The sequence below is a fragment of the Periophthalmus magnuspinnatus genome, chromosome 18 (genome assembly GCF_009829125.3).
Source record: "Periophthalmus magnuspinnatus isolate fPerMag1 chromosome 18, fPerMag1.2.pri, whole genome shotgun sequence".
In the NCBI taxonomy this organism is placed as follows: Eukaryota; Metazoa; Chordata; class Actinopteri; order Gobiiformes; family Gobiidae; genus Periophthalmus; species Periophthalmus magnuspinnatus.
Window position 1 is genome coordinate 7,859,284 of NC_047143.1, and position 27,312 is coordinate 7,886,595.

Genomic DNA, 27,312 nt, shown 5'->3' on the forward strand with positions numbered 1-27,312 from the left:
GGGCAACAAGGGCAGCTGAGGTGTGCCGGATAGGTTAGTGTGTGCAATCTCCAGCTCTAAGTACCTTGGGCGGGTGGCAGTGACCCACTACCGTGAACCACAGGAAGCAATTGTGGGCTGGGGCAGGACTCAGGGCGAGGGGGGCAAAACGTAAACTACAAGGCCAGTGTCTTATTGCAGTGAAGCGAGTAGGAGAGGTAGAGGGATAGACAGGGGGAACTCAGAGTAAGTGAGATGGGGGTAGAAGATAAAGAGGCCACAGAAGACGGGACAAAGAGAGAAGAGGATTTGGGGTGACACCTGAGAACTGCGAGGATTGCCAAAAGTGCCGGTCGGTAATTAAGACGCCATGCTTCATTTTTAATGGGCTACCAGACAGTGACCCGTGATACGCCACCTGAGACCTGCACCGAGTGCCAAATAGCTATGTAAAAACAACTTCACCACTTGCTGGGGAACACTAGCCTACAAATTGAATGCATCTAATGTTGCAAATATATACTATTAGTGAAAGTTACACTAACCCTAACCCTAAGGAAATAAATACATACAAAAATAAATGTGAAAAATGTATAACTTGTTTCCAACTTTCATGTTTTTATGCTTGTGGAAATAAAAAAATAAAAAAAGTATATATAAAATCTATATGCCAAAATGTGCTATTTGATTATAAGCTTGCATAATATAGCTGAACTTTTTCACCCCTGGTCCCATATAAGCAGATGCAACATGCAAATTGTAATCCAGCCCTTGACGATTCAATGATGTTAGAAGGATAAATGAGACAAATGCCCTCAAGGTGAATGTCTGACTGGAAATCAATAGGAATGTGATCGGGTTGGATTCAAGTTCTGTTTGGGTGCTTCTCGGTTACTCCTTATTACCATGTTGCAGGCTAAGCTAACGGCACTCCGATGGCTCTGAAAGCCCTTGATAATCTAAAACAAGATAGTAGGCCAAAATGTTCGAGCGTCTCTTAGGTGTACTAAGCCCTGCGAGCCACCAGGGGGAATTTTGATGAGTTTTTGGTCTGGGTCAAGTTGAGCTGTTGGCAGAGGAGAGGTCCGCTGCAGCGTTTGTTAGTGCACCCGCCCGCAGAGTCTAAGGTATCATGTCTTAGCCTGACTGATAGCTTTGGCCCTGTCAAGCTCCACCGCTCCTCTGCACGTTCCATCTTCTTTAAGCTTCAAACCTGCTCCGCGCATTCCTCCCAGGTCAGTCTTGCACGGACAAAGAGAGGAGAAACAATTTCGGAAGAAAAGAAAAACGGCCCAAAAAAAGCCAAAACAAAGGTGAGATAAAAGAAGTTCTTGTGGGCTTAGAGATTCTGTGCATTATTGGCAGAGTCAACAAAGATGCATGGGGCTTTCCCCCCCTCTTGTTCTAATCTGCACTTTGACTAATGCTATTTTTCATATCCTTTTAGCCCAGAAGGTACAGCCTCACCTTTTGTGCAGATATATTAAATCATAACAAAAGAGCTGCATAGCATAGTGGATTTTGGAGCATTCGAAAACACAGCACAGACCAAAAGTTTTAGTGCAGTTTGAGAAAATAAAGTCACCTATGAATGCTCAGATCAATGCCTGTTATGAAATATATTGACTCAAATGTTTGCATTTACACCTATTTCACACTACCCTCTGTTGAATCATTGCAATACTGGAACAGTGTTACAAATCCATCTTGCATTTTTTATATGAGAATTGCACAAGGTCATACAAGCCACATGGGTCCAACTGTTAGTAATAGCATTTTAAACACCTTTTAAAATACTTTTATTACCCAAGGTGCCGGCATTATGAGCAACATGGCGCGGCCTTGTTAAGAGTTGATGATGCTATTAGCGCTCTCTGGTCAATTTGAAATTGCTGGCTTGTATTTTTTCGCACTCCACTTTAACAGCATTCTAGGCACATAGCAATCAATTAAAAATGCTTTGTTGCCTTCACTGCATACCCCATCTCTGAGAAAAAATTATAATATATGCTTTTGACCAGGCGAAAGAGAACCAAAACACAGACTCTGGTAAGTGTGTCATAATTGCAAGCTTGAGTCATAGAAAGTTGAGGAAAAAGTCCTCTCTTCCAAAAACTCTAGAGGGGCAAATTGTTAGTCTTATAGCTTGGGAATTGGGAGCGTTTTTGGAAAGGGAAAATAGAGCGCAGAAGCGGACTAAAAAGGATGTTGAAAGTCTAAGGAATAGGATGATAAGGAAATAAGAAAGCGGTTGATCATAGCATTGCTCGCTTCATTTTGCTTGCTTCAACCGCATCCCACTTTGGTCTTTTTCTTTCTCCCCAGTGCTTTTTGGAGGAGGGCCATGGATAGCACTTTCCTATTAGCATGCGCCACATGAATGCAGCCGGAGAGACGGACCCTCAGGAAGAAATAAAGGCGGGAGAGAAAGAGAGGAGAAAAGAGATCACACATGGTTACTTTTTTAAAGTCTGGCTAAACTTTTAATTGCTCTTCAAGTGGCGGATTAGGCCACTGGTGTAACAGAGATACTATTCTGCAGGGACGCATTCTGAACATCCTCGCAAGCTTAGTCCAACCTTTGACCTGCTCTGAATGGCAAAAGAGAAGTGCTTCAGTTCTTTATTTTTGTGTCTTTGATAGAGTTGGGGGGTGCCGGCGGTATTGAGTGACAGTGGATTAGTTTCAAGCCGACAAATAACACCCTTCTGTGGGATTTCTGCTGGCCTAGAAGAACACTAGCCCTCGTGTCATGTAACTGATAGCAATGAGTCTGAAAGGGACATAAAATGGTTTCATAATTCATAAAGGGGGTCTTGTCGTCTGCCAAATGTATTTTCTTTTATGCCGAGGGACATTTTTGTGGATCTCCAAAGCAACCTCTGCCTCCGTCAATCGCGAATTGTGTTACATCCTCTCATTATGAATGGATAGGGCCTTCTCTGGTGTCGGCCATGTTAGAGCCGCCGCTGCTGTGTACAGAAGGCAGAGGACAGTGGCAGAGGACTAGCGCTTAAGGTGTCAACCTAACCCCCGACCTGGGTATTTCTTACATGGAGTCTGTAGATGCGACTTCTGATCACGTTTCCAACATTTCTTTCTTTTTTTTCTTATTGCAAGTAAAGTGACAGCTGAGTGCCACAGTGCAACAATCAACCTCCCCTGCTTGTTCACCCATGCGAGGCCCTCTTGTCTATGTGGGAGTCTTTGGCATTGTTGAGTCACTTCGCATGTCACCCGGCCGTCAAAATCCAACTTTGGCTTGGAGTGGGAGGGGGTATATAGGTGTCACATGTAGAGATCAGTCATATCTCTGCCAGTACTGCGTCTGACCAACGGCCTACTACTGTCAGCCTGTGACTGGCCCAGGGGTTACTGCTAATGCTAGCTCGCCGTGACACAGGTTCGAGTGTCAGCGGCAAAAAGACGTAGAGCGGCATCAAAAATTCTGGCAGTTTTGCAAAACAGTCCACTGCCAAGCCTTTTTGTCACATCCATTTAAGTATGTGACGAAAAAGGAAAGCGAGGTTATTTGGCAGGGAAATGGAATGATAGGTAGAGTGTCTCAGGCCTCAGAAAATAGGCCTGAGACAAAATGGTTTAGATCCATGACTCAAGTTGTTATTAAAGGGCCCATTTTATGCTAATTAATGAAAAAAGATACCTAGAGTTGTGTTTTGTTTCATTGACACGTTCCACAAAAAAAAAAAAAAAAAAAAAAAATCTGCATATTTAGGCTGAATTCTTGTCTCAAACTGAAAACACTCCGTTCCACCTTGTGATGTCATGTAGTGATCTAAAGGAAGCATTCCACTGTGCTTTTAATGTCTGTACACCTTCACTAGAATCTTTCGGATGATTTCAGTCCTGGAATTGCTAATCTCTACTGAACCAGAGGTAAAAGGAACCGTTAACTTGACAACTACCGCTTCATGACATCACAAGGTGGAACTGAGCATTTTGAGCTTTGGAGATGTAGCAGACTATTCAGGGTTACTCAAACAACTGTGAATGAAACGAAGCACAGCTCCAGGAATGTTTTTGAGGAGGTAACAAAATTATAACATGCCTAAAAGCTCACAAGAGTCTTTTTTTTTTTTTTATAGGATATGAATATTTTGTGGAATATTTGTCCATTAGAAAATAAAAAAAATAAAATAAAATAAAATTTAAAAAAAAAATCTGTGAGTTGGCAGTGAGGAAATCTGGCCACCTGCATCAATCACATCGACTATAAGAAAAACAAATGATTGCATGTACCAGTGGCCAAAACGGTAAGGTACAGATAAAAAAAAAAATATAAATAAATAAATAAGGTACAGATAAGGTGAGGCGAAGGAAACAGGTGCTTTAATATGGCTGATAAATGATTGTTTATTTACCATGGTGAGTCTGTGCTGACAGATAACCCACATTTAAGGGATCAAGGCTGCCATGCAAACAGGCGAAAGGGAAGCCGGAGATGGGTGAGGTCAGGGAGCATATCCAGTTTCTACGCTAATGAGCCGTTCTATTTGGGAATGATGGCTCGGGAACGTATCATTCATGTGGGATAAGTAGTCTGTCTCTCCTTCTCTGTGTGTATGGATGTCCTTGTGTCCTTGTGTTAGCCACTAGGGGGAGCCTTACTGGGCTGAAATGAATGCCAAGTGTCACACAGGCTTCAGACACACTCCTTACAGGTCCCATACGCCACCTGTTACGGGCAACGCTTGGCAATTACACATGATATTATTACAAATGAGTAATTAAACACTATTGTAAGAATAAATAGACTGACAGTGAGGAGGGAGAGAGCGGAGGAGGTTTGAAAAAAGGGCCGAAGGCTACTGAAAGGGATGATTAAAAGGCGAGAGAGGAATAGCAAGTGGGACTGGAAGACATGCCTGGTACATGTAACAATCTGGGGAAAAAAATAAAATAAAATTAAAAAAATCAACAGTTTCAGTTCAGTTCCAAATATTTTAAAATGACAACTGGTCTTTTTTCCCAAGCAATTACTCCGTATTTACTTAGTTTAGTTAGTTAGTTTTGTTAAAACAGGAAAAGACAGGGCACAGAAGTACTGATATATTTTTCAGATATTCAAGAAATGGACTTCAACCCAAGCAAAAAAAAAAAAAAAAAAAAGAAATGTAGATTTGCATTGATGTAGTAGTGAGTTACTTTTAAAGTAATTGCGCTTGAGCCACCTCTGGCCTTTGCCGGCATTATGCAGCGGCTCGGCATTGTAAAATATGTAAATCACCCCACAAACACATAAAGCACTTAAACGTTTCTCAGACCACAAACTTGGCATCAAAGATATGCCCCATTTAGTCCTGTCATGCTGCCATCTCTCTTTCCTCGTCCATCATCTCCACTCAGACCTTATCTCCAAACTTCTCTCTTTTCCTGTCTGTGTCATCCTCAATACCTCCCTCTCTCACGCGCTATCTTTGGGGAGATCACCGAAGGTCAAACCTCCCTGACGTTTGATGGATGAAAATGGAATTAAGATGAAAGCACACTTTCAGATAATGAAGATATGCAGCAGGAGATTAGGACGCCCGGAGAGGCTGCAGAGGTGCCGACCAAATTAATATTAAAATGTATGTGTTTTTGGCTCCAACCCAGACAATCCCCATGTGTTCTTTTTTCACCAGGGGGCCCAAAGTAGAAAACATAACAAAAATTCTAATGGGGTTTCAGGGGGAGCTGTGAAAATGTGTTTCTCCCATTTGACAGTTCTCATTTTGTCTGATGTTTGGAATACAAAATGATTTACAACACTGCCATTCAGGAAGCGGAAAGGAATTGCGGAGGGAATAGTGAACATGTGTATATGAGCCTGCGCGTGAAGTCTTGAGGCATACGTCTGGACACTTGCTGTGCGTAGAACGGAAGCATGTTTGCATACCACCATATGCCCTGTTCTATGTATTTGCATTTTACTTTGAAAGGCATATGATCTGCTTTAAAACAGAGCGACACACACACATATGACAATGCAATCTCTGCATCTGAGCACTTTTGAAAGGAGGCTGGATCAGCGTGTGCCGAGGAGATAGGCAAGACGGATAAGGACCCTTGCCTTACCGAGCTTCAAAGGCACTGTCTATCACATCTTGCATCGCCGCGTGATAGAATTGATATGCGCGCTAATCCGTATGTAAAATAGATCTCTCCTACCAAGCCACTTCTTTGAGTACACTTCTCCAACAGCCTTGCCTATTCTTGTCAGGGAGAAAGTAGATCCGCAAAGTAAAGGTCTCAAGTGCAGACCCCAGACCCTATTAAAACCCATTAGTCAGCTGTTGACAAGCTGCTATTTCTCAAATCTTAAATGGGAAATTTGATAAGAGTGTCGCGTTGTTTTGATCTCTACTGTCAACACATATTTGATCAATTTTCCCAGTTAAAAAGTGCAGAAAGATTTCTGAATTTGCTATTAACTGTATGACTTTTTCATTCCCCTCAGTACAACCCCACACACTAATGTTTATTAAAAAGGGGAATAGTAAGAAATAAGGAATGCACTTCAATTTGGCTGTTTTTGTCCTGACTAAGCTCCAAGCTGTTCTGTCTTATTGACTAGACAAGGGAAGAAGCGATGCTCAGGTTACATGGACAATCACCAACAATGAGGTTCTTTGTTAGGCATTAGATAAACAGCTAGAAAATCTTATAGTCTTTTTTTTAAGGTTACAAAGAGGTCAAACTGGAATGATTACCGGACACCTGCTCTTGTTTTTCATTGTAGTGCTGTACCGGTGCCCTCCTTGTGCCAACTATTCCCCACGTAACAAGTGAATTCTGTGTGCACCTATCACCTTACCGGCAGCTGGTATCCAAGGACTAAAGCCTTGCTGGTGAAACGGCCAGGGAGACGGAGGGTTGTGGGTGGGAGTGAGCGGTGGTGGTGCGTCCAAGGGGCAGATGGAAGCGATCGTGTTACATGTTGAAAACCCCCCTCTCCTTCCCCTCCTTGTCGCCCACGCAGCAGGTGAAAGCAGGTGTCTGTATGCACGGTGTTCCTGCTTACCCCTTTTTAATCAAGGGAAGAGCGAGGAAGAATGGCCCTATTGAAGTAACCTAAGCTAGCGGAGAAAGATAGACGCATACCAGACAGCCCCCACCCCCACCCCTCCCCTTTGGTCCTGCTCCGTAAGTCCGTTAGGAGTACCCGGTGAATGAGTGAGTGTGCGCAACGACGGGGGTCAATGATTCTGAGATGGCTATTGATTTAAAATGACGGATAATAGTGATGAGTGCTGAGAACGCTGCGGTGAATCACGTGCAGCCTCATCAAGAGTGTATGATGCCGGATCGATACAGAAGCACGAAGTTGGTCGTGGTTGAGGTGATGGGGGTGGGCTGAGATGTGTTTGTGATTACCATGAAGAAGGCTCGCAGCGTCCTTGTAGATTTTTTCAGGGACTGTGAAGAAGAGAAAAGCGATTTTGTCTCCCTGGTGCATTTTTTTTTTTTTTTTTTCATTTTTGCTTTCATATTCTCCTCCCTCTGTCACCCTAGCCACAACAGAAGCTCTTGAAAAAACAACCTGACATCACAACTCAAGGCCAGAATGGAGGCTGTCACACAAAAAGGCAAACATCTATTTAATTCGGGCTCATATTACATTGCCATTTTCCCTCCTCTTTGATCTAAGAACAATGGGCGAGCTTTGGTGTGGACTGGGCCGCTTCCAAAACCATTCTGCTTGGCTGTGCTTGGTTTCTGATGAACAGGTTTTCTCCCTATTCTCAGCCTTATAAAGAGAGAGCCAAATCCTAACAGCGGAGCTCAGCACCCCACAGCACTAATGATGGCCTTCATCAGCCCGGCTAATTTAACCCCCAGTGTAAATCGAGTGGTAGAGGTCACGGGGGGAGCCGGAGGAAGGGAGGGGGCTGCTATTCATCTAAATCTGAAACTGTGCTAGCTTTAAAACAATAATCAGTTCTCTAGAAGGAGGAAAAAGGCTGTGTGGCCCATATTTCTTTGCCAACAAGAAAATTGGGAGTCTTTTATTTTGCCACATGGCACAGCACATTATTATGAATTTGGGGTATTACAAAAGTAGTTATTTCGAAGATTCCTGCAGTGTTTACTTTGCCTCCTCCTCTCCTGCTATATAGCTCCACTCGTGCACACCCTCTTCCGATTCAGCACCACTGGACCCCTTTTTTGTGGGCAGAATGAAAAGCAGGCATAAATGACATCTCAATAAGGTAAGAAGAATAAGTAGAATACAGTGGGAGGGGGAAAAAAACCGCAAAGTGGTTGGTGGCCATGTAGTTAGCATGCAACACAACACCGCAGCCTGGGAGAGAAAAATGCAAATTGGTTTCAGAATATGATTTCAGGTGCTCGCATTGTAGTCCGTGTGAAAGCCAGTCCCAAGGGGCAGTTTGGAGGGTGTTTGGGTCGCCCTTTTCCTAAGCTACATCAGCTAAATCTTTTCACTTTGTTGTGTTATTATGATTTGTGCTGCATAATAAAGTTGTTAGCAAAGTCATTATAAGCTGTCACTTACAGAGCCAGTCCCTTTGTGGCCATTATTGGTATGACACCCACTTCCATTTCAAGCACTTGAAGCTGCCATAGAAGTCATAACTTGCTTTGACACAGCAACTGTAGTCAAGTCCTTTGAATTTCTGGACAATTCTACTTCTGAATAATGTTGCGAGGAAAGTCATTACATCATGCCACTTTTGGAGCTGGTACCTAGTGGTCATTTACGGTACTGCACCACTGCTCACACATGGACCTGACAACCATCATTTACACCATATGTCACCCAGATAACAAAGCTGACCAACATTTTGTCAGTCTTGACAGAAATTGATTGCCATTTCATCCCCCTCACAGCAGCGTGCCAAGTTTCAACCCTCCCAGATGTGATCATCACTATTAACGTATTTGTTTTTTCAAGCTCCGACAACTTTTCATTTCACGTCCATCTGTCTGCAAGTTTTACTCATCAAGTCATCCATCACTCTCGAACCCACTCCCTAGTCCTCATGTCTGGCTATGCTCAACTTGCTTCTTCTGGACTTCTCATGATGCTAACAAGGTAAGAGAAGACAGACTGTATTGGACTGGTAAATGTTTACGTGTGCGCAAAGTTTCTTGAGTCCTTGTCATCCACGTTTTCACTAATGAGTTCAATTTCATCCCACGTTCCATATACTGCTTTCAACCTGGCAACCTCTCTGCGTTGATCTGAACCACGACCGTCACTTCTTAGCTTTCCTTACAGTGCGGCTGATATCTTGTTAATTTTTCATCAAGTGGGGAATTTCACCTCTTCAGGTCACATTCTAGGCCTTTGCAATTAGATAGTCAAACAGCGACCTAGCATGGTTTTTAATTCACTTTCTATCTCAATTCTCCTTCCAGGTTAGCCTTTTTTTTCAAAGTGAATTAGTAAGATGAAATGAATTCGCTCGAGTTCTTATGGTCCAATATGTGTGAGCGAGCGGGATAGCCATGGTAGCGGTAGAAGGGGGAGTTGACGAGGGAGATTTCGGAGACAGGCCACCCAAATGCACATGAATAAAATAGCATTGGTTTTAAAGTGTGGTGCAGCTAAATGGGAAGTGACCACAGTCATTTGCTGGGTACAGATTCATTTTGGTCAGGGACAATTCCCTCGGTAAAGAGACTCAGGATATGATAGCGCTACAGTGGGTTGGAGATTCAATGAACTAGAAATTTTGGCTAATTAAAGTAACATTCAAGCCAGTTTACAAGTTCTGAACTATTAAATATTTCATTGGGCGTGCATTCAGTAAATATGTGTAATGGTTGACACTGGTTGAATAATATATGATTCAGTGTAATCTAGAAGGATTAACTTTAGAGCATCAGAAGTCAGTGACAACTAAAAGATCGCCTAAGCAGAAGGAAAAATACAATAGGGATAGAAAAAGTTATTATTTTCAAATTTCCATGCATGCAAGAAGACAGTGATTAAACGTCTGAAAGAAATATATTCTTGAGTAGATCGAGTCATTGTCTAATGATTGTACAGGGTCTCCATAAAGTCTTTTTGCAATAAAAAAAATATTACAAAGGCAACTAATAAAAAAAATCTTAATCAGATGTGTTCTATTGTACTCAGCGGTTTCCCGTTTTCTTTCTCTTTTTTTCTCATTTAATACACCTCTTCGTGGGCACCATTAGTCACACGAAGCACATCAAGACGGTACTTGATTTCTTGCCATGTTCACTGTAGCCTAGACTCATCAAGGGTTGTAATCGCATCTGTGATCTTTTACTTTAGTTCAGATACGTAATATCTTTAACATGGCCCCATCAAAATAAATTCAGAGGTGTGGTATCTGGTGAACGGGGGTGGCCACAGATCCACACAATCCAACGGTCTGGAAATGTTTGATTGAGAAAGCTTTTATAATCAGGGGATTAAGGGGATTTTATGGACACCCTGTATATTGATTTGTTATTATTTGTTTTACATCTATTTGGATCATACATGCATTTAAAAAAACAGAGTAAACTGCAACATATAAAGTAGCTTCTTTTACATAATGCAGTCCATGGATAGCCTGAAGACATACAGTAGCCACATGTAAAAATAGACCCCAACTGGCTCAATTTCAAAAGCTGCCTTCATTATCCTGTATATGGACAAGATGAATGAGTTCTCAAAGGGAACACCGACTAATATTAGCTGTTTAGGAGATGCGATCAAAGGGGTCATACTCTTTGAATACGAGCATGTGTATAAAATGATGGTGAGGTTAGAGCTCAACTTTGCCTACTACAAGATTATAGTGTAGATGTAGCAGAAGTGAACAGACAATTAGCTTATGCGAGAGGAGTGGGAGCAGATAACAAGGTTGAACTGGGATTTGACAGTAAAAATCAAACAGAAAATGTTGACAATTTAAGGTTGAGAAATTACTATCATCTTTGAATTTTTTTGGAATATAAAGTATTGTCCCTATTGATGTTCTGTTTCTCAGTTTGTGTTGGATATCTGTGTGCCAGATGTAACTATGGGTGGATCTTAAATGAACACTGATTCTACCGGTTTAACCTAGATTCTAACTTCCGAACTGGATTAACAATGCCTCCATCTCTCTGTGCAAGATCTTTGATTAATACTGCTTCTACCTTGCAGCAATACAGTAGGAAAAAGCCTTAACAACGGGGGACCTTTTGCATTGTACAATTGTTACAACCTGTGAATAGACAGTAAATGCTCACTATTGTGCAGTGATTCGAATGTAGGACACAGCAGGAGATGTGATCGGGCACTTGCTGTTTTAGTTTTTTCTCCCTCTGCTGCACGGCGAGCCGTGGTTGGATTTAAAAAGATCACAACGCCTTTATCTGCTTAAGATTGTGAGCGCAGTTTATGTAAATACAAGGACAGGGGTGATCCTTCCTCCATACGTCTTTAAGGCTGACTGAGGTCATAGGTCATCAGTTTGAAAGCAGTGATTATTAGCAGTGGCTATCCCTACTGTGGGCAATGATGTACGCTAATACCTGACCTAGTGGCCTTCCTGTCTGCAGGCCTGCTTAGAGCTATTGATTGCTTCTTGGGAAAGGAGTCTTGGGGTTAGAAAGAGGAGAAAAGATGGACGGCCATAATGTTAAAATTTGACCAAAAATCCACCAACTGCTAGTCCCTGCTGGGCTAATTTAAGCAAGCGAATAAGAGAGGCAGCCCAGGCAATCTGGCATTATAAAGAGATGCTCCCCGCTGTAGCCAGCAGGCAAAGGCCGTCACATGGAGAAATGGCCAAAATCCAGTCTGTCAAAAACCCTTCTGAAAATGCAGGTTAACCTTGTAATATTTGCAGATGAAATTAAATGTGTAATACTGTGTAAAAAGGGGTTAAAAACATCCAAAAATATGTTATAAGGATGTTGAGGTTTAGTTTTTGGACTTTTATGTAATATAGCTGCTTGTTAGATTTAGCATATATGTAACAGCCCCAATAAAAAACAAAACAAAAAAAAACAACAAACAAACAAAAAACTTAGTCTCAAATGTAAGTTCTATATTCAGCACTTCATTGTTTTATTTAGTGTTCACTGCATAATCAAATCAATGCCATGATGGAGGTCTGTCGAACTCAATCTCGTTTGGTTTTCAATTTACGTTTTTGCGATTGAATTTATTTTTGACACATTCTAACCGTACTCTTTGTCGACTCTTTAAAAACCTGTCAAAGACTTTTTTTTTCCCCCACTTTATTTTAGATGCAACCAAATCGACACGCCCATCCCACACATAGCCCAGATCTGTCCATCAGCCGAGCATTTAGCCAACCTGCGAAAACTGGCCCAATCAAAGCGAGGAGTCGAGCCTTGTCAGTCACACATTAGGCCGCCAAGCCAACACGAGGCAGAGGAGGAGATGAGGCTGAATGCTTATTAGCGCCTGTGAAATCTCAGCCCCACAGCGCCTCTCGCATTCACTCACTACAGACAGAAAGCATCATGCCTTTTTCTTTAAAGGAATTTGGGTGAGTGAGTACGTGCGGCCTGTTTCTGTTTTAAAATTACAGAGCGGTAAAAGAAGCCATAGCAGGATGAAGCTGAGCAGTGATATGATCATCGGGACTGTGGGATGGATTTGGAAATTGCCAGTTGACTCGTTGTATATGTGACGCTTGCAAATTGTAACCTTATTCAACAACTTTATAAAAAATGCGGTTGCAAAAGAGCTTTGGTCTGGTTTAAGCTAATTGAAAAAGGTGTTTTATTTGGGTATGGACGCGTAGTAGAACAGAAGAAGTATAGTCAAGGATACACTGGCATAATACAGCAAATAACTGAATATACTGTGATCTATTGTGTTGAACTGAAGATAGAGTCCTCCAAAAACACATCTTGTATGTCATAGTTTAATACTGCCATCTAGCCACAAGGCGTCAAACAACTTCAGTCCCAAGCTTGGAATAATTGAAATAGGCCAGAAAGTATGCTCAATATGCATAAACTTTATTGTGATTTGCTAAATGGGTTGTGTTTTAATATAGGGCTTTTCCACCTTTTAGACACTCAAAGAGCTTTAGACCAAGGCAAGATGGGTTAAGTAAGTGTCGTCCCCAAGGACACAACAACAGCAGTCATCTGTGGGAGCTGGAATCGCACCGCTAACCTTTGGATCAGTGGATCTGACACTCTACCAACTGAGCAACTGTCGCACATTGGAAACAGGTGATGTTTGCAGTTCTCCAAATGTACCGTCACTTTCACAACACAGAAGTATAATTTACCCCAAAAACTGTTTAGACGAGTCACAAACAAACTATTTTGAATCTTCTGAAATACCTCACTTGTGGTTTGCAGGATTTGGCGCGCGTCTTGCAGAAGCCTAAACATTTACATTGGTAATAATGAGTGGCCTTACAAACAAGCACCCACGCACACAGCACATCCAAATGGGACGGAAATGGCTTTTAAATAAATCTGACACTGACACAGACAGCCCTCGCCAGCGCCACATCTTCTTACAGACTGGCTAAGAATCCAGCTCTCTTGTCTGTCTCCCATGTGCGCATTGCTGTAGAAATAATAACGTTCTGGCATATTTGTCCAACAGATGTAGCTACTTTACACTTTCCGGTGAAGATGCAATTTGCAGCGCTTTTGTACGAGTGACGACACGTAGCAGCTGCCACTCAAAACTGCATTTGATGGTTGTTTTAAATCATACAACACAAACGCTGGCGGTAATTAAGATGGCAGCCCAACAGAAAAACAAAACATGTTTGCGTATTGTTCAAGTTGCCAGACAAAAGAACAACCAGATTTGGATTACAGTGTTGGTCCTTGAATATTCTTGGATATACAATTTATTTGTATTATTTTTGTATGTAGTTAATTAGTCCCAGAGTGTATAATCGTTTTTCAAAATTAGCTGAATAAATAAAATGAGCTAAATAAATATTTATCGTAGAACTATTCAGTATTGTTTGTCATTGCAACAGATGCTGCCATGTTACACTTCCTGTAGAAGATGAAATTTGTAACCCACTGACAGCAACTAGTAGCAGCTGCCTCTCAAAAAACGATTTGTTAGTTGCTTTAAATCATGCAACACTGGTGGTAATTAAAACAGCAGCCTAACATTGGAAAAATATACCCCACATTTTTTAGATTTGTAGAAGCATATGTTCTTTGGCATGGAAACGACTCGGAAAAAAAAGTGCGCATCTCTGTAAGCAGTGTTTCCACGCTTCATCCCGGCGATGCAGCAAATCGAGGATTGACCATCAATGGCGTCGCGTCCCCACTCAATCTGCTCGCTGTTTGATCTCGGGAGCCGGAGCCAAAAGAATAAACAACTCGATCACAGAAGGATTTTTGCATACAAGAGCAACTGCAAAAGAGATACAAAGCAAACAAATACATGTGCCAGGCCGTACCAAGGATTTTTCTGGGCTGCGTAATTAGGCAACATTCATAATACATGACCAGAGGGAACAAGGGGAGGAAGAGAGAAGCGATGAGGAGGTAGGCGAGAGTGCTAGCGATTGGTGGTGCTGTCAGTGATGTTTGGTTTGTTTACTAAGGCTTGTTGGTTTGTATGAGCATCTTTATGACAGAGGTGGACTCCATGGAGATTTGAATGGCACGTTCAGCGGTATTGCGTTAAACGAATACGTCTTGCATTTATTCAATTCATTCAAATACCTTGAAAAGCATGCGTGATCACTGTGAGCGGACTCAACTTTGGCAATCCATGGAGAAAGATCGCGTTAATGTCATACTTTGGAACATAGTGAAGCAATAATATCTCCATTATAGTGTGGCTTTTCAAAATAAAAATAGTGCCTTGGATTTATTTGGCACCATTCAAAATACTTACATTTTTGCATTGCACATTCAAACTCGCACTGAGTTTAACGGACCAAAGCAAGACTGCCAACCTGCGCCAACATCCTCTCTGACAAACCACGAATCACTCACCGCGATGACTCAAAAGTACTTTAAAATCGCTGCCAGATCCAATGGCGAATCCTCCGCAAGTCGGTAGCGAAAAAGCTGAACCAAAAGAAGGCAACCACTTGGTAACTTGGTCGGTATTGAGACTATTCTAGCTGCTTTGCTTGATCCTGGTGCCTCATTGATGTCTGGTGTGTTTACCCCAGCTTGTAGGCCTATTTATGTGTCTCTTCACCTGACAATGTTGTGTGTGTATGTATGAAGCAGAGGCAAGGGAAAGAAAATGGCCAGAGCCTTTTCATTTGACACCGGCGCGCCTTCAAACAAACTACCTAGGGCCCCCGCGCACACCCATAATCCATTCAAGGTAGCAGGCAATTTTCATTATTGACTGGTGAGAAAGAGAGAGGGGGATGAAGAAAAGGAGGGATACAGGAGAGGAGAGGAGGAGTAGAGGGGTTAAGCGAGATGGAAAACAAAAAGAGAATGGGGCGAGATTGGAAGCCGTGAAAGCAGAGGTTGAGAAAATACATAGCAGATAAAGAAAGTGAGTGAGAGTGATGCATAGAGGTGGGGAGGTGTTATAGAGAGCCAGCACCCAGGAAGTGGTTGTTTATGGGTGACAGCGCTGACATTTACAGAAGTGCAAACTGTCACTTTAAGGCGTCGCCACCCGTGCATGTAAACAGAAAGATTAGAATGGATTTTGACTGTAACAATGTAGACGGCCATGTTAGGGACCAATAAATAGGCGATTTGATTGTTCTTAAGCTTGGTTTCGTAAGGCCAGCGTTTCTCAAGGCGTATTTCGAGTTGCCAGTAATTTTACTACAACATGAAGCCAACATAATAAAATGGTTAAAAGGTGTTGCGTAAAATAGCCTTTAGAAATTGAGCTTGACAATCTATGGACAAAGTTGCAAATTCTCCACTAGTATTACACTATATTAAATGGATGACAATGATACAGTCCATTACTTGAGGAAAATGACTGAACTTTAACTCCATACTCCACAAAGTTTTCATTAATATGCAATACCTTCAAATAAATGGATTTTAAAAATGCAATTTCATATTTCGAATTGTCCCGTAGGCCTAGATAAGCAATTTATGCAAACGCAAATATAATAATGCTACCCAAAGGTGAATGGTGAACGACTTTAACCCACATTCAATATGGTTACTCACTGCTAAATAAGTCAATATGTCATTTTGAACCACTTTATATCCTGTAGTACCAAACCGGACTAAAAAACATTTGACCTTGGAGCGATGCCAGTGTGTTGTGACCATGAGCAAAGGAACAGAAGAATAAAAAAGATAAAAAATACACCATCCCAGTTCTATCTTTCATCATCTTTAACAGTGACAGAATCTTCGTCTAGATCTACAGCGTGCGACGGCGTTACAGCCACTTGTCGTTTGCGCTTCGACTCAATGTATCAGAATTTAAAGACATGACAGGGGAAATTGGCAGGGCATTTTGGGACAGGCTCATTGAAATGCAGCTCAGGAAGAAGACGCAGAGGAAATCAAGGGCCGTAAGGGGAGGTTTTGGTGATCAAAATAAATCTCCCTATGTGGTATATATAATCACACACATCTTCAGTGTTTAACTAGAAACACCATGGCTACCTCTGAAGCCGTCTACCTCTTATGAATAGATAGCGCTTCTATGTGATGAAGACTGGGAGCCAAACACCAGTCAGCGGGGAGCATCCTCTGCCACTCCAAGACCAGGAAGTTGGAGAGAACCAATTGAAAATAAGAGAAAAGATTGAAATTCTGGTCGAGTTTGGGTCTACTGGCATTTTTCTTTCTCGTAACCAAAGCAAGCCTCTGGGAAATGAGTCAGTTTTGTTTTGTGCTAAGTTTTGATTTTGTTTTTTCCCATTAAAAAAGGCAGTTGATTTGCCGTTTGCTTGTGCTATGTGAGGAGAGTGACAGGGGCGGCCTGGCAGGGGATAAGAACCTCTCACAACGTTGACGAGGTTAGTGCTACCTCCTGCTGAGAAACTGCGTGTCATCTTGTACTGGTTACATAGAGAAATGTGGCAAAGATTATACTAAATGAGGACATGGTAGAGTTGCGTTTATGCATTTATTAATTTTATTTCATTTGATTGTTTACATTTTTTATACAGAGGAGTAACAAGGTGAACCAGTATGGGGTATTTTTTTTCCTGCCAGTTCCAAGTAGGCTTATATCGATAGGCTTGCTTGGTGATCTTTAAAGTTAATTTAAAAAGATCTGATGATGCTACCCTATATTTATCCTCGTTTAGCATTCATAGCATCACTTCCTGTTTTCAAATCCCTTCCGCGTCCCTTTATCTCCTCCTCCCTCCTTCACTTTCTCCTACACTTACCAAGACTTAAGATTATAATTCTCGTCTTCTCTTTTTTTTCTGGCTTTACGACCAGGGCTATAGCAGCCTGAAGTTGCCGCTGTCAGCACAATAAGGCCCCATAATGGATGGTAATCAGTCAGCGAGCGTGGCGGCTATGGCTAGCTTGAAAAAAAAAAAAGGGAAAGAAATAAAGTGAGGGATCAGGGGAGGGGGCTGGCTCCTCCGCTGCTAATCTCAGCTAATGGCTTGTGCCGAGCCAGGAGAGAGCTATATGCACTAATAATGCAGAAACGGAGGGATTGGACACAAGGGGCGAGGAGGGAGGGAGGGGGTCAGTGGAGAGAGAGAGAGAGTGAGTGTGTGTGGGAGGGGGCAGGAGGAAAAAGAGAAAGAGAGTGAGGGAGAGATGGAAGCAGGAAAGAGGGATCAAGAGAAGGGAAAGGAAAGCAAAGTCAGCTTAAGCACTAGGTTTAATAGCATCATTATTGTGGTGCGCAGACTACGATGGGATTTGGAGCCAAACACACACTCACTTATATGAGCAGGTCAATTTAAAGACTGCCCGGCTCAGTACATATAGAGGCAAGAGTGTTACAGTTATTTTAAAAGATTATTGACAGAAACGTCCGAGATGACCTCAGAGGAAAACATCTGCTTTTATAGTGGACCTGTTGCAACCTGAAACCTGACTGTTACTACCAATAAAATGACAAATAAAACTCTTTACCAAGCAAATAAATGGTTTTGTCTCTGCTACTGGGAGTTGGTGCTTTCATTCATAATGTGAAATGCTGAAAATCATTGGCAAAGTCTATGACATTTTGTTACCATCAACATTATCTGACAAATTACATTGCTCATGCCAACGACTGAAATCCTCTAACAGCAGTCTAGATAGATTTTTTTCTAAATACGAAATGGTTTTATCAAAGCAAGAAGAACAGTGTTGTGATTCGGGCCTGTACGCTGTGATTGGGCAGTGCAGTTTGTTGGCCAGTGTTGCAATGAGCTGTGTGCTTTGAGGGATTGGACGTTTGTCTAAAGGGATTAGCTCAGGGATAAGCAGAATGTTTCCCATATCTGTTTAGCCTAACTGAGCAGAGACACAGCATCAGTACTTGTTTGTTGCCTGGCTCATTTTCCATTTCCAAATATATTTTTATCCTTTTATCCCTTTTTCATCATCTGCAAGGTTATGCAAGCCTTGAGCAGCGGGCCTGAAAGCCGCACAGCAAATGACCGCTGTCCACAGCTCGTGAGCGCGGCCCAGGCCTGGGATTGGACCAGCAGGCGCTCTTTTCTCATTACTACGCCAACAGACACAGATGGCCACGGCCAGAGCAGGGGATCACATTCATTGGACAGCACCCAATGGGTGAGCCATGAGCCTCCCTGCAGTCAGGAACAACAGTAATTGGGAGAAGGAAGTTTGAGATAAATCTGAACTGCAAAGTACGCACAGTTCCTTCTCTATGCTGACAAATGATGATGAGGTACATAAGAATGAAATTAAATGTGTCCAGAGAAATGGTTTTCTGTCATTGCCAACTCAAATCAGAGCCATACCGTGTTTCACTTAGTTCTGATAGGAACATTTATCTGTATCAGCTCACATTTGAAATAATTCTCACTGAGGGATTCCAGATAGATGATGTGCTGTGCATTTAACACAATTTGCTTTGCTAGACTTGTCCTACTCAAAAACAGCCTGTAGTCCCAGAATAGAAATAGGTCAGGTTTTAGCAGGAATGGAAAAAAATAGATGTTTTCTGTAGCACGTGAATAAAGCAGCCACACAAAAGTATCCTTTGTGTTTGGGTAATGGATGGGTGACTTAAAGTACACAAAGGCCCGTGAAAGTAGGTGAAGAGTATTAGAAAAATGGTGAGTACAATAGAGCTGCCAGAGATTATGAAGTGATGTCCGGTAAGAGCTAGTGGAGTCCATCTTAGCCGCTGATAACCCAGGACAGATGAAATGGAAGAGAATGACACAACTGTATTTTTTGTGTACAAAGAGGTACGGTTGTTAGAATAAAAAGTATTAGCAGTACTATGGTGTATCGTTTTGGCTTGAAAGGTAACGCCAACTTAGAACCTTACCCAAACTATCTTCACACACTCACACACACCAAAACTTAAAATTCCCTGACAAAATTTGCATTCCCGTTTCTACCTCCATCGCTACCTGCACTCTGCACTTTACACCTCCGCTCTCCCCATTTCCCTTTTGCAGAAATGATTCATGTCTTTTAAAAACCAAACACTCATTCATCACCAAAGACTTCCCCCTGTCACACCCCTCTGAGATTTCTTCTGTACCTCGAAAACAAAGCTAATGCTATCAAAAGGGGCTCGCCGTGGAACTACGTGCACTATTGTAAACACGCGTGCACTCCCACCTGCCGAGACTGACTCCAGGCAGTGTGTCGACGCGCCTGCTCCATCCTTGTTGTTGACGTTCAAAAGGTGTAGTATTATTTTTATTGCTGGTTAAGTGCCAGAGGTGCAATGTATAAATAACCCCCAATTCCAAAAAAAAAAAAAAAAAAAAAAAAAGTTGGGACCCGGTGTACAATGCAAATCAAAACAGAAAGCGTTTTCTTATTTTTAAATCTTAGAAAAGTGAATTTTATTTACAACCAAACAAAACAAGAAATCAGATTTGTATGTAAATGAGATATTAGAAACACTTTAGAATAAATCGGCACTATTACGCAGCAATACTGTAATAACTGTAATTACACATATTTATTGGAAAATTACGGTTATGGAGATAAGGGACTTCATGCTATTTATAATTTCAGACTTTATCAACAAGAAAAATGTGTTTAAAGGTCCTACATTACACAAAATTGACTCTTACCTCCCCAAATACATACCTGGAGTTGTGTTTTGTTTCATTCACATCTGTCTAAATCATCCTGGATTATTAGTCTGTCTACATCTCCAAAGCTCAAAATGCTCTGTTCCACCTTGTGATGTCATGAAGTAGTAGTTTTCAAGTTAACCCTATAGTGTCGGATGCTATAGTCGCCGATAGAGTGCGGTTGCGGACTTTCCGTTACCGTAACGCCACAACTAATTGTGCTGTCATGTAAATTCAAATGGCATCTCAAAGCAGAGGTATGGGGTTCTTTAAATATTTTATAGTCATTACGGTAATGTGCTTACGTTGTCCCTCGAAGATGACCAATCAGAGTGCATGTGCACCCAGTTATTTATTATGCCAAAGGAAAAATAAGGATGGATATGTAAAATATAGGAAATTGTGCAAAAAAAGGCAAAAATAGATGCTGATACTTTACCTAACATGATTTTTATGGCTAAAAAAAGAAAAAAAAGTCTAGGCGAACTATACCGATCTATAATGTGCTCAGTCCTTAAAGGGTTAACAGCTACCTTTTACCTTTCGTTCAGTAGAGATTGGCAATTCCAGAGCTAAAATCATCCAAATGATTCTAGTGAAGGTGTATGAACTTTAAAGACACAGTGAAGCACTTCCTGTATCACCACATGACATCACAAGGTGGAGTGTTTTCCGTTTGAGAGAAGAACTCAGCCTAAATATGCAGGATTTGTGTGTTTAACATGTGCGAATGAAACAAAACACAACTCCAGGTATGTCTGTGATGAGGAAACAGATCAGAAAAAAGCGTAATATGGGATCTTTAATGTAACTGATATCGAAATTATACTTTGCAAACAGTAGTAGCAAACAGTTAAATCTCCGGGGAGCTTTAAAAGTGCTATTTAAATGTTATGTTGTCTTTATTATATTGATTATGCAGGGATTATTCAAAAGTGTTACAAGGAAGTTCATGAAACAAAATCAAAAATATAGATTTGATGGCAACAACACATCTTGAAAACGTTGACAGGGTGAACAAAAGGCAAAGCAGGTGGTACTAATATTCATTCATTTTGCAGCTAAAATGTCCATTGGCAACATTTGAGTGAGAGCGTAGGCTTGGTATATGTCGTAAAAGTAGGAGTCTCTGTTATAAGTATTGCATGTATGGGATGCTTGTGTTGTTGGGTTCGTCGAGCGGCACTGCTTTAAAAACAGGCAAGATTCTGTAGTGGAAATCAGGATCAGGAACCCGTCCGGAAGTCAACGTCTGTGAACATACAAGAAAAGAATCCAAATATAAGCATTGCGTCTTTATTATTTTACATTTTACAGTGTCTAAAGTTTTTTATTTTGTTTGTTTTGGAATTGGGTGTTGACAAAAAGGAGAAAGTCTGAAGTTTTGTTAGTTGGTTTGGTGTTCTACGTGACGGCAATGCTCACAAAGTTTTCATGATTCATGTGTACACCCCTCACGGAACACCTGCCATCCATCATCGCCTCCTGTTTGTCTGTACTGTTTTTTCACTCCGGCTCCTCATTTGACCAGAGAATGAGCGAATGTTATCATTTTCCTGTGCCCTTGACCCGCAGACAGAGCGCGGCAGATTGAGAAAAAGATTGAATGAGCAGACTGCGCAGAAAACTCGATAAAAAAAGAGGAGAGGAGAAGGCAAGCTGGTATGAAAAGTACACAACAGGTACAACAGTGAGCAGTCCAGGGAGGCGTTTTGTCAAGTTGAGAAAACTGTCTATTTTTGAGTGAAAATGATCAGGTTAAAATGCATGTAGAGATGTTAGTTTGCGTTATTAGCATGCTGGTCTAAGTTTGAGAACTAATACTATTACCTCTTATCCAGGTTCAGGTTAAATCCAGTCTCAAAACAGTTCTGGTAGTTATGCAGATGACTAAAACCATTTTTTTTATTTTTTTTTAAACTGCACTTCTTGTTAAGTCAATTTTATTGTGTATGTTTATTGTATATTTATATTGTGATTTTAATGTATTTTGATTCTGTAAAGCACTTACTGAATCACTTTGTGTACAAACAGCCTGACAGCCTACCCTCTAGTTCTTTTATCATAGACTTTCCGAAAAAATAAAAATAAATAAATAAATAAATAAAATTTAATTTAATTAAATTATTTTTTTTTAAATAAAAGAAAAGAAATAAAAGAAAATAAAAAATAATAATAAAATAGAATAAAGTTTGAAAGTTTTCTCCGGGTTAATCAGCTACTATGACCTCAAGACCTATAGTTTTATGTAAATCTGCTTCTGAAGCTTTATAAACCTTAAGTTATCAAAACATGTTGCCTTTTTGGACTTAAAACAACCGCGTAATGGATATTAGTTACCACGTAGATGGTTAGCCTCCACAATGCCTTTGAACTGTTAATATTAAATTTTTTTTTGAAAAGTCTATGGGAAAAATGAACAGAAAATTTACTTCGGGAACCTTAGCGGACTTCCAAAGTGGAAGGGACTGTTGAGCTCTGTAACTGCTGTGATTGCTTGTGTACTTTACAAGCTCCAAAACACTAGTCTTAGAGTTAGAGTAAGGGTCACATTGTTCGAACATGAACTCTGGCTCACTGTGTCACCAGGTTATTTGTCCAATGGTTGTTTTTGTCTTTCTTGTCATAAACTTTTTAAACTACAGACCCCATTTATGGTTTAGCTAAACATATAATTTAGAAGGCACAGTTGTAAGAGATGTAAGCAATATGTTGGTTTATGGTGTCATTCTGTAAGGTAAACAGTGTTCCCATTGCCAATACTTTAACTATATTTCTATGCCTATAATGATAATTACTATATCGACTTACCTTTCAATACATGATAGGTGAAGCAATAATTTATGGAGTTTAATATTTATCATGGGTGCGGTTGTTAGAATAAAAAGGAGGTGTAGAGAGGTGTAGAGAGTTGAATCAATAACTTTCTGGCTCTTTTAAGTGTTTCATTTATGTATTTCAGCTCATGTTCATTTACAGTACTGTACATATAGGCTATTACTCCTGCATTAGGGCTGTTGTGTCAGTGGCATAATGGCATTCAATATTATCGTTTATCGTCTATATTTCTTCAGCAATACATCGTACTTCAAAATGTATTATCGTGGCAGGTCTATATATTTCCAAAAGCAAACATTAAAGAATCACATAGTTTCAGTGGACACAATGATTTTATATGTTTTTATTATTATTATTATGTATCTATTTTTATTTTTATTTTATTTATGGTATTATTATTATTATTATTATTTATTTATGTATTTAATTTTTTATTTTTTTTTTACTAATAATCACATGAGATACTTTAACTAATCTTCTCCTGGTCATGCATAGCCCGAGTTTGCAGTCATCAAAGAGGACTTTAGCCTCCTTGTTTGATTCCATGACCTCCAGCTTGTAGATGGTTATCAGGAGACAAGCAGAACGACATGGAATTTGAAACTTGTCTGCAAAGTTTGAAAGCCCCAAAAAGTTGTTTAACATTGCCACATTTTATCTCCGCTTCCTGTCACTTTTTGACACTATCAGGAGATCTAATAGGATTTGGGTTGGCACACACAGCCGCGCACAAGGCCCAAGCACACATTGCGTCTGATCTGACTGGTACTGAGGTGACACCCCGCTGGCTGTAACGCTTCGGCAAGGTCAAAAAGGCGACTGCAATTCCACAGGCTTTTCAACTACGTTCACTTGTCTTTTAGGGGAGATTAAAGACCCTCAAACACAGCCAGTGACAAAGAGGATGTCAAAATCCAATGTCACCCAGACACAGAAAGGAATCGGTAATTGTGGAGTAAGGGAGGAAAGCGTGGGAGAATGAACGCATTAAGTAAGGGCTCGTGTAAATTTGCGTCATTTCGAATAGTCTAAATGTCAGAAACAATAGATTAATAAAACCAGGATTAAACCAGATTATGTGACCTGAAAGTCTTAACACAAACTTAACCATTACTTGACTAGCACGAACAGTGACCTTAGACAAAAGGAAGGAATGTAAGCATAAGTACTTTAATTACTACTAAGCATGTCGCCACTCTGGCCCAACCTTACTTACATGTTTTCAAAAATGAGTGACAACAAAAGCGTACCTTAGCCAGCTCGGCACCAGACTGAGACTAAACTGTGAAACTAGGACTAGACCAGTCAAGACTAAACAAGGATTAGCAATTCCACTATATGAAATTGTGAGAAGAAACCTTGTGATTTTCGGATTATTCACAACTATTGAACAGTGAAACCCTTAATCCGCACTGTCTGATGTGCTATTGCTCTAATCTGTGACCAGCTTTATGAAAACTTTCTGAATAATACTATGAAGTTAATGTGACTCAGGCAGCCACACTACGTTATTTGATGTGTATAATCCCATTTTTGGAATAACTGATTAATCTTGACATCCCTAAGAAGGAATAAACCAGAATATATTCAGAAAAGGGCCCCGTACTACTGCATTCCCCTAGCAGCACTCACATACGGTGCTTTAGCTGCTGCTGACGTATGCTACATGTCTTTCCTACTCCTATAGCCACAGGGACCGAGAAGCCAGGACACTTTTGAAACGCCACCGATGTCAAAAAGAGGAATAAAGTTCAACAGCTCTCACTATTGGAGTTGGACGCCTAAAAGACACCCTTGTCATGCTCCCTATTTGTTGAAGGGAGAAAAGAAAAGTTGCCATGAGTCATCGAATCACCACTAACTGCTCTATGGCTAACCAAATCATAAGCTGGTTGGACAGAGGGATGTAATATGAATAGTGGGAAATATTTGAGAGTAATTTTGTGGCTGGAAAGCGGTGAAGGAAAAACGGAGGCAAGTGCACTTCGGAACACAATGCCGCTTCTGTCCCGAAGAAGGACACCTGTTCGTTGAAATTCATCCAAACCAGCGTGAAGCTTTTGTTCAAACGTTTCTCCCAAAACCTCTGCAATCTTTTCACACAAATATCTCGCGAATAATAAGGTGATGGCCTCTACTTATCCTTCACTCCATCTTATCCATGCTGCGTTCTTTAATTCCATGCTTTGTAAAATAGGCTTCGTAAAATTGCATAGAGTGGGGAGTTCAAGAGGGGCCACGGCACAAGATGAAAGGGTTAGACTGAGGGCGAAGCGTCACTTCAAAGCTCATTGGACAATGACGTTACAGAAAGCACTTTTTGCTCGAACTGAAATTAGACTACACTTCGCAACACGGTACTTAAAAGTAAATTGCAAAAATTAATTAACTTTTTTTTCCCCCATTTAATATTCACTAAGTAGGTACAATGAGCAGTTTAATATTAATGCAACAAACGGACAACCTAATGAAATCTTTTTAGTTAATTTACCGTGCAAAAATTATATTCTTCAAGAACAAAAATAAAATACCTGGTAGAAGAACGGGTCAGACTTCAGCGAGTAAAACATTGGACAGTTATAGTCAAGGCCAACTCTTTTTTTTAGAACTCAAAGGTTTATTACATAACTTTTCTGAGTCTGACACCTGTCTCCATGGATATAGTTTTGCTTTGCCTGAAATATTCCATTAATGATGCCACCAGGTGAAGTCTGTGATAATCCATGTTTCTTTGCGAATACAGTCGAATAGATCATTTTGATTTTATACCTATACCTATACTTTCCAGGATCAGCAATATCCATGCGGACAAGCTGGTGATTGACGCCCCAGTCTTGCCAGGTAAGCTGTTTTCCCACGGAATTGGGCAGCTTTTTTGGAACTGCCGCAGGTGAAAAATACTGCCTGTGGGTCTGGCCAGAGCTATCTTGCATGGTAAACGTATTGATTTTAGCATAATCCTAATGATAGTGAATTTAGGTGACAAATCTTTATATCCAAAGCCATCAGCGCTTTGTGGAACTTGTATTTGTGCGTGAAAGAGGGGAGGAGGTCGGTTTGTGTCATCGTAGGTGATAAATATAGTCGAAAATCCGCACATTCCGTGGGTTTTGGTAGGTTTTTCAGACGATATCGTGCGGGTTGGGTCGCTGAAGCCTGGCAACCCTTTGACACCCCCGTTGCAAAGAAGGATGGGTCAAATGCAGAGGATATTATGTCTAAATATACTGTAAGCCGACATAAAACCTTGTAACATTTGCAGGACAAAGACTTGCAGATTAAGCAGATTTTTCTTCCTATAGTGGCTAAGGAAGTTCGACATGCCTTTCTGTCATCACATGTACTCGCTATCTGAATAGATTTGGCGCCATGACAATTTCTCGCAGCTATAGTCACTCGGGAGCACTGTTATCCACACAATCAAAACATTAGCATCACGTATACAGCTAAGCTAAAACAAACAACTGGGACAAAGACCTCTACTAAGACTTTCAAACAAGACGTCAAAAATGATCATTGACATAGTTTGTTGTCGTCTGGCATGTCGAATAAGAGATTTCCAGATGATTACTTAAGCGTCCGATGAAAAGCCACATTTCCGTTCCAATCCAAAGTGTCCGCTTGGGTTAAACTTTTGATCTTTGACCTCTCACCCAATACTTCATCAGTAGATTGACTTTTGCGTGGCCATTTGGATACATGACTAAATCCTACCAGGTTCATCCAGATGGTCACTATCTTACGTATGTGACGACGCATCTGCCTTTGCTGCTCTGCGCCTTTAATATTTCAAGGTTGTAAGCCTAATACATGCATGCGCTGGGACGCTCCAATCCACTTCTAAAGGCAAAGGGTGTGTTTAACCTAGAAAAACTGGCAATTCTGTAGCATAGACGCTTTAGAAGTATGTGATTTACGTGCGACATTAAGAACTCTGGGTGTTTGAGAAAGGAGGGAAGGCAGGTGAATGGTTTATCTTTGTATGTTCATATCCTAGCAAAAAGAAAAAAAAAAACAGCACATGATAAGCTCGGAGGCTGCATTTCTTGGCCGAGATGTTACAATTCTTTGCTCTGTGTGTGTTCCCTTTCTGTGCGGCCCTTACATCCTCTGCCTCGTCTTTTGTACCGTTGACACGCTTGTACGTTCTGGGTGCCTTTTTTTTCGGCAGTGCTATGTCATGATCAATTTACCGCTCGGCACATGACGGCCTCTAGCGCCTCCGAGGATTTGAAGGACTTTGTGTGCAATCCTAGGCTCCTTGCTCTCCCTCAGTCTCCCTCTCTCCAAGATACAAAACGGTCATTTGTATTCTTATCCCACTGTGGAGTGAGATTGTGGCCTATAGCTTCTGTCTTTC

General features: G+C 41.0%; 1 protein-coding gene across 4 annotated transcripts in view; it reads right to left on the reverse strand.

The window, feature by feature from the left end:
• The window catches only part of pcdh7b (protocadherin 7b), a 154,292-nt gene that overhangs the window by 87,497 nt on the left and 39,483 nt on the right, over nt 1-27,312 (reverse strand). The window contains exon 2 of one of the 4 annotated variants that reach the window (XM_033983544.2): nt 19,964-21,366. The exons of the other annotated variants lie outside the window; for them this stretch is intronic. Coding sequence (XP_033839435.1) covers nt 21,247-21,366 — 120 coding nt within the window. The 3' untranslated portion in view covers nt 19,964-21,246. Of the gene's footprint in view, nt 1-19,963; nt 21,367-27,312 lie in introns of those variants that run through there. 4 annotated transcript variants of the gene reach the window in all.